The sequence below is a fragment of the Lolium rigidum genome, chromosome 2, assembly GCF_022539505.1.
Source record: "Lolium rigidum isolate FL_2022 chromosome 2, APGP_CSIRO_Lrig_0.1, whole genome shotgun sequence".
Classification (NCBI taxonomy): domain Eukaryota; kingdom Viridiplantae; phylum Streptophyta; class Magnoliopsida; order Poales; family Poaceae; genus Lolium; species Lolium rigidum.
Genome location: NC_061509.1, coordinates 16,386,354 through 16,395,142, shown reverse-complemented (window position 1 = coordinate 16,395,142; position 8,789 = coordinate 16,386,354). Strand labels below are relative to the sequence as shown.

At 41.6% G+C, this 8,789-nt stretch overlaps 1 protein-coding gene across 1 annotated transcript; it reads right to left on the bottom strand.

Moving 5' to 3' along the window:
• Positions 1 to 3,625: 3,625 nt before the first annotated feature.
• Positions 3,626 to 4,567, bottom strand: LOC124686014 (signal peptidase complex catalytic subunit SEC11A-like). The gene is made up of 5 exons (XM_047220025.1): positions 4,525 to 4,567; positions 4,169 to 4,392; positions 3,870 to 4,003; positions 3,721 to 3,772; positions 3,626 to 3,661 (listed from the first exon to the last, which is right to left on the bottom strand). Exons 1-5 carry the CDS (start codon positions 4,565 to 4,567, stop codon positions 3,626 to 3,628), a joined length of 489 nt encoding a protein of 162 aa, XP_047075981.1.
• Between the last annotated feature and the right edge of the window lie 4,222 nt (positions 4,568 to 8,789).

Sequence of the window (8,789 nt, the reverse complement as noted above, 5' to 3'; positions counted from 1 at the left end):
AGCTTAATTATTAGTGGTAATTCATAAACCCTAATTACAAATTATTTAAGAAAATATTATAAGCTAATATTATTTTGGTAAATCAAAACTTATTTACTTAAACATCTTTAGTTAACAAGTTAATTATTTTAAACCCTAATAACAATTATTAAACCCTGATTCTTAATTAAACTAAAATAGGAGTTATTCTAATTATTAAGTCTTGTGTAGATTAATAAAATACCAAACCATTACTAATTATGCTTCAAAGTAATTAGTTACCACACTTATATTTCCAATCATCATTTTAGGAGATGTACCATAATTTAGAAACCCTAGTTTCAATTGGAATAAGAACCTTGAACTCATTATTCCATGTGTTCATCCATAGTAGTTGCAAACCTAAAACCCTAGGGGTTTAGCCCATGTGATCATAGCCACCTCAACTCTACATGTAGAACCTTGATAGGTAACCAATGAATGCATGTTTATGATCCACCCGCATAAAACCAATTCACATGAGATTATCATTACATGTTCCTATTCTTAATTAAAACTTATATAATTCACTAGTATCACCTAGGTATAAACCCTAGCTTGTTACCACATGTTAGCACCATTGATCATCACTCCTACATACCATACCATTAGGATCAACCTCAATCATCAAACCCTAGTAGAATCATAATGATAAACCCTAGTACCAACCTTGTGTAGCAATTCACATCACATGCTCCTATTCAACTAAACCCTACTTAGGAAATGATAAGTCACTTAACTTAGAACCATTAGAGATTATTTGGTAAAGCAATTGTGAAGCCATCATAAACCCTAATAGCTAATTTATAAAACCATCTTGATAACCATCCTTTAATATGATGCTTAGAAGAAACCATAGCAATAAACCTGCCAGTACTTGTTATATAGAAACCCATTCTATTTAAGAAACCAACTAGTTCCTATTAGTGAAACTAGATGAACCCAATAGTAAACCCTAGAAAGCCATAGCTCCTATGTATAGTAGATCATATTCATATTTAACCTGTTCTTCAAAAGTTATTCTTTTGAAGTACAGATGTTAATCAAACCTTAGAAGCCCCAATCCTTCTTTGAAATACTTATTAATTCTTAATTAACATGTTCTTCAAAAGTTATTCTTTTGAAGTATAGTATAAGTAATCATCAATCATGTTACGTAGAATTTAAAATTGACAACTGATCTTACATATTATTCCACGACTATTATTTATGTGTATGATTGTTACGATGTCTTATATCACTTGGTTGTGATGCTAATACAACCAAACCCTAATAAGAACCTTGTTTGAGAACCATTCTAAAAGTGCAACCAACCCTAAAGAAATCTTTACAACTCATACATCCTAAATCATCGAGGTTAGGTTACGCTAGGGACGATTGCATCTCATATTATGCATTATAGCATCTTTGCCAGTTCTTTAAACATTGTCCTTACCGGACGATGATGGTATTTCAGAATTTGGAGTTCTCACGTATCGAAGCTTTTGCCCGCATAATCTTGCAGTCAAGAAAGGCAAGTTCATCGCTTGCTCATGTCATTTGATTATTTTTATCAAACTATATGCAAAGTACTATACTTATCACTCATGCATTGAAAAGCAAAGTATTATTTTACAATTATGAATATGACTATGTGGTGGGCAATGGAACCATGGTATGTGTTTATGGTGGAGGTTCCATTGCAAGGGTACTACTCATCTAGGATTAAGTACCAATGCCGTCCGGTGATTCTAGCGCCGTACATATCGCGTTAACCATAAGATCTATAATGGCTCGGGGAAGTCAGCTGTATCTTTTCCCTCTCGCATGCCAACGGATCTGGTGATAAGGGTTGCCCGGATCGGTCTATCTTTGGTAAAGGTGGGGACATGTGGTCCTGCACGGTCTACCATTAGATACGGGAGAGGGTAGACTTATTATTGGTCTATGAAGGATTGTAAGGGTTGTCCGGATCGGTCTATCTATGGTGTATAGGACAGGGCATATTAATTGTTCGGAACGGTCTACCTTATTGGTAAAGGTGAGAACAAAGGCCTGGGTCGGTCTACCCATAGATATAGGAGAGGACAGACTTACAAAAGGGTGGGTCTGCGAGGTCGCGGAGAAGGCAGTGATTGGCTTGGATCTTATACCTGACCTCACACCAAGGAAGTGTGGACGAGCCAGCTACTCGGTTGGCAACAAGGTTAAGTTCTCTTATGGGAAAAGTAACGCACCTCTGCAGAGTGTATCGAATTGTGGTCTGTCACTCCCTGTTCCGGGAAGGGAACTGCGAACGCGGCAGGAAAGGAACTCCATGAAGTTCTAGTCAACCTGTGAAGACTGACGGGCATAGTTTTCAGAATAAAATAAACCTTTTGAAGAAATGATTATGAAAACTTGCATTGGCCTATGACTTTCTGGTCTATGGCTGTAGCTAGTGCATGATACACATATTTCCTAATATGAACTTGCTGAGTACGCTCGTACTCATTCTATCCCATTTGAACCCCCTTCTTAGATCAAGGCACCGAAGGAGAAACTACCGTGGAGCTCGAAGCCGAAGGAGTCAACTGCAACAAGATGAAGAATCCAATCAAAGAAGTCAATGGAGTCAACTTCTGCAACAGCTAGAGTGGAAACTTAGACTAGTAATAGAAGGGAATCTTTCCCTAATCCTAGCACCTAAGTAGCTAGATTTCTATAGCAAGCCAAGTAGCTCTTGAACTTGAGTTAGCAATAAGATAGACTACGAGTCGTTCTTCTGGATCTTTATTTGAAGTTTTACCTCACTGTAAAGTAGGAGGTTGTGTTGATCTTATGTAAACAGCTCGTGTGTACTTCTATAGACATACCTTGGACTCGCATATGTTTCTGTTGTACCACTCTGAGAGATGTAATATGAGTGGAACGGTGTTTCACTTGTGTTATGTCAACGACTTGTGTACTACACCATGCAGTGGTACGCTGGGTCATCACAAATACGAAAATATATTCATTATCATTATTATCTATTTAATGATATACATTTTGTATTTTGCATGTTAATGATTTTTGGTAATAGCTTAGTCAAACTTGACATAGTTTGACTTTTTAAAAATAATATAAGCCTTAAGCTTTGGGATGTAGGTAGTATAAAATAGCTTACAACATTACTACCTCGTTAGCGATTATAAAGCCGGCCCATATTTCTATGTTGTCAATTTGATCAACATAATATGAATTATACAATACAAAAATTATGTCACTAGAAAGTAAAATATCTAAACTTTCTAATGATACAGTATATGATTTGTGATATCCATCTTTTATTACGTTAGTTAAATTTACAACCTGGGAATAAGTGAGGCCTAATAACCCCTAACGGAGGGAGTACAATATTATACTTGCTTTTATGCCATTCAAAAACCGTAATTTCTGTTCAAACTGAACATCGATCCACTCAACGTCGATAGTGTACATTTACATACTCTCCTTCGATCAATACATGCACTCTTTAACCAGCGGGCAGAACGCACAGATGATGAACACGACGGCAACACCTCCAAATGAATCTGCCCCTAAATTACATCACCCATACTACTTCTGGAGCTGTACTTCTGCGGTTCTGCCATTGTGCAACCGTTTCCTAAATAAGCAGAAAAACGGAAACTTTGCATGAGAGCTTAATTAATTAAAATAATGGGCGCGAAGATTAATTAGCCAGAGTGCATGCTCGTGTACCTTAAAGGTTTCGACGATGAAGACATTAGGCCATCCAACATACGGCAGATGCCTGTTAACATTAGACAGAACATAACTCAATTAGACGATGCGATTTCATTAGTCGATCGAAACGGGAGATGTATGAGATGAGATAATAAACCACATACCCTGCGACCCGTCCGATAATGTCCTGCGGCTGAAGCCACAGCTGCCCCTCCGCGTAGAGGAATCGGTCGTCCACTGAATTATTGTCCCCTTTTGTGAGGATCTGAATTTCTCCAGTGTCACGGAGCTGACGAACCTACAGTTAATTAATGATTTGAAAGAGGATGTTATTATCCATGTAAACTTACTCGAGCCAAACAAAATATCAACGTTTCCTACAGATATAGTGATCAGAGTGAGGGATCATTGTTTGATTATCGTGCAGCAAGAGATACTAGCTATGGAGGTTGTTGTTGCTTACCTTGATCACACGATGGACGATTGGATGTTCACCGCCGGGAACTCTGAAAATAACGATCTCTCCTTCTCGGATTGGTTCGTTGCTCATGTTGTGCACAAACAGCATATCTCCCTTCTTAAGCGCCGGCTCCATGCTCCCCGATATAACCACCATCGCCGGCGACTCAACGCCGGTTACCAGCATCGCTCCCTTGGGTATCAACATGAGCGACACAAGAGCAACAACTGCATGCTAAATTTAGTTAAGGATATATCGACGATCGGACGTGTAGCTGATTTCAGGAGCAGAGGATCGACACCAGCAGATGGGAACATCGGTGCTGAAGAAAGAAGAAATAAAGAAGCAGGAATACGTACGGAGGAACGTGATGCCTTCGGTGAGGAAACTGCGGATCTTCATAGCTGAATCAGGTAGCTCACTTCTGATCGGGTTTGCTTTTCCCGAAGCACGTTATATCTGTAGTGCTGATTTTTCTTGTAGCTAGCCAGCGCCTCTTGATCGTGTATATATAGGCCGAAGACCAGGCCGGCTCACGTAGTATGGCTCGGACAGTCCACTACAGGAATGGACGCATATGCCGACGGCCAGCTGCCCTCGGCGTAGCCACGTCTGGCCCTCGGCGTAGGCTACGCCGACGGCAGCCCTCGGCGTATGGCGTCGGCGTATAGGTCCCTCGGCATAGACAATATTGCCGTCGGCGTAGCCCGGCCCTCGGCGTAGCACGCTACGCCGACGGCAAAACCGTCGGCATACAAATTTGAAAATTTTAAATTTTCTTTTTTCCAAAAAAAATTCAAAAAAAAAATTCGAAAAAAAATAATTTTTTTCTATATGCCGAGGGCTTTGCCGTAGGCATAGAGTTTGAAAATTTTTAAAATTTTAATTTTTTTTTACCATTTTTTTTCTTATTTACCTTTCACCCATACACTTTTAACTCTAAGTACACTTAATCCTAGGTCAAATTACAATCATGATTAAACTTCCCGGCCGGTCACCCATCCTCACACTACTCCAACCTCAGCACGCTTAACTTCTTGGTTCCATTCGGATGAGCTTCCCTTAAAGAATTGACACCTTACTGATAATAATAGCCTATCAACCCTATTAACCCTTGTACCGTGATGTCACAACTCTTTATTTTGAATTTCAAACAATTACTTAAGTAAACAACAATGAATATATAAGTAACAATGAATAATAATATTGAATTCAAATAACAATAAAATGATTTTATTTTTTGGTTTTTTCTATTTAATATTGAATAATTAATATCTTTAAATCGAAAAATCGAAATTCCACAAATAATATGTCTAAATCGATCAGAAAAATGAGAGGAATCTAAATATAACATCCATATCATCATTTGAACCTAAAAATTAGAGTAATCCAAATATGACGTCCAGCTTGCCATCTGGCCAAAACGGCCCCCTCGGGAGATGCGAAATGGCCGTACCGGACGCGCTGGTGCACCGTTCGCCAACATGCTAAACGGAAAAAAATTAGCACATAAAGTGATGTGTTATAGACCTAAAACCATTTTTCTCGAAATTTATTGAGCGACGGAAAGTGTACCCCTAGTTCAAATCCGGTCAGTTTCCAGCGGATTCGGCGGGACACCGCAGAAGCCGCAGATGATTTCCAGATAGCTAGCACGCACATATGGCATGTGATATGTGGTGCGGAGGCGGTGTCCTACTACTATGCGGAGGTCTCGCGCAATACAAAAATACGCCCCATGTAGCTACTTCACAAAAAAAACTCGTTTTGGCACCCCGAAAATGAAAAAACCATCGCCCATGGGTCGGATTGGAAATCTGCTCCCGGGGCCATGCCTTCCTTCCTAGGGACCACACACGTGCCAAATATGGCCTCGTTCCGACAAACTATGCGGTGTCACAAGCCGTTTCCTACTCATTTGCCCAAAAAGCCATAGAACTCCGGACGTGATAGCTCGATTTGTGAAGGGTTTTCCAAAATAATAGTCGTATCCTAATTCTAATTTTTTGAGTGGTTACTAGGACACATAAAATGACGCCATGTGGCTCCAAGAGATTTTCTAACTTAGTTTAAATTGCTATCCGGCCAAAACGGGCCCCCACGGAGATGTGGTATGGCCGTACCGGGCGCGCTGGTGCACCCGTTCACCATCGCGCTAAACGGAAAAAATTTAGCACATAAAGTAATGTGTTGTAGACCTAAAAACAATTTTCCCGGAATTTATTGAGCGGCGGAAAGTGTACCCCTAGTTCAAATCCGGTCACTTTCCTGCGGATTCGGCGGGACATAGCAGGAAGCCGCAGGGATTCCCAGATAGCTAGCACGCATATATGGCATGTGATATATGGTGCGGAGGCAGTGTCCTACTACTACGCGGAGGTCTCGCGCAATACAAAAATACGCCCATGTAGCTGCTTCACAAAAAAAACCCGTTTTGGCACCCTGAAAATGAAAAAACCATCGCCCATGGGTCGGATTGGAAATCCGCTCCCGGGGCCTTGCTACCCATCCCAGGTACCACACATGTGCCAAATATGGCCTCGGTCCGACAAACTATGCGGTGTCACATGCCGTTTCCTACTCATTTGCCCTAAAAGCCATAGAACTCCGGACGTGACAGTACTGTTTGTGAAGGGTTTTCCAAAATAATTGTTGTATCCTAATTCCAATTTTTGGAGTGGTTACTAGGACACATAAATGACTCCATGCGGCTCCAAGGGATTTTCTAACTTAGTTTAAATTGCCATCCGGCCAAAACGGGCGCCCACGGAGATGCGGTATGGCTGATCCGAGGCGCGCTCGGTGCACCCATTCACCATCGCGCTAAACGGAAAAAATTTAGCACATAAAGTGATGTGTTGTAGATCTAAAAACATTTTTCCGGAATTTATTGAGTGACGGAAAGTGTACCCCTAGTTCAAATCCGGTCACTTTCCGGCGGATTCGGCGGGACACAGCAGGAAGCCGCAGGGATTCCCAGATAGCTAGCACGCACATATGGCATATGATATATGGTGCGGAGGTGGTGTCCTACTACTACGCGGAGGTCTCGCGCAATACAAAAATACGCCTCATGTAGCTGCTTCACAAAAAAAACCCGTTTTGGCACCCCTAAAATGAAAAAACCATCGCCCATGGGTCGGATTGGAAATCTGCTTCCGGGGCCTTGCTTCCCATCTCAGGGACCACGCACGTGCCAAATATGGTCTCGTTCCGACAAACTATGCGGTGTCACGGGCTGTTTCCTACTCATTTTCCCTAAAAGCCATAGAACTCCGGACTTGATAGCCCCGTTCGTGAAGGGTATTCCAAAATAACTGCCGTATCCCAATTCCGTCTTTTGGAGTGGTTACTAGGACACATAAAATGACGCCATGCGGCTCCGCGGGATTTTCCGACTTCGTTTAAATTGCCATCCGCCCAAAACGGGAACCCGATGACATATAAGAAAGTGTTTGAATTGTTACTATGTTAACATGGTACTGTACATGATTCAAATATGTATGATTTTGACATAAACGGATAGAGAATGTTTTTCTGAACATTTTGATACCTCATACGCATTTTTCTCGACATTGTATGAATTAGTTATGATTTTTACAAAATTAGACAAATTTTAAAAATGTCTATGCCGAGGGTGGCCGTCTGGCGTAGCCCCGTCTACGCCTAGGGCCAAATATATGCCGAGGGCTGCCCTCGGCGTAGACTTCGCTACGCCGACGGCAACAATACGCCGAGGGTCTGGCGGGCTGGCTGGCCGTGCCGGGTCATACGCCGACGGCCCCGATAAAAAGCCCTCGGCGTATGTGGTGGCCGTCGGCATAGCCGGCCATTCCTGTAGTGGTCGGACTCGATCACCACACCGCGCGCACGGGCCGGACAAGGAGTCAAGGACTATGCATGTTCGTACGGGATTCGGTTTCCGTCACTACGGGAACCCGCCAAGCTGCCGACGGCCGGCGGCCGTCGGCACAGCCTGCCTCGCCGTCGGCCCACGTCTGTGCCGACGGCAACCGTCGGCACCTTGCCGTCGGCACAATATGGCCTCGGCACAGACAAAGTTACCGTCGGCACAGGCTGGCCGTCGGCACAGCATCCTGTGCCGACGGCAAAGCCGTCGGCATAGAAATAACGCCGTTTGGCAATTTTGGCTCGAAATTTTTGAATTTTTTTTTCAATTTTTTTCAAAAAATTTTAAAATTTTTTTTATCCCAATTTTTTTAATCTCTCACATGCACCATTTTAACTCTAACTACACTTAATATTAAGTCAAATTCCTCTCATGATCAAACTTCCCGGTCAGTCACCCATCCTCACACTACTCCACCCCTAGCACGCTTAACTTCTCGGTTCCATTTAGACTAGATTCCATGAAAGAAATGACACCTTGTTGACAATAATACCATATCAATACTATTAACCCTTATTACTTGATGTCGCGCATCATTAATTTTTGAATTCCAAACAATTACCTACATAAACTACACGAATAAGTATATTAATCTTGAATTCAAATGGACAATAAAATGATTTATTTTTTTCTTTTTTATTTAATATGGAATAATTAATATTTTTAAATCTGTAAATCAAAATTTGACAAATAATATGTCTAAATCGATTAGAA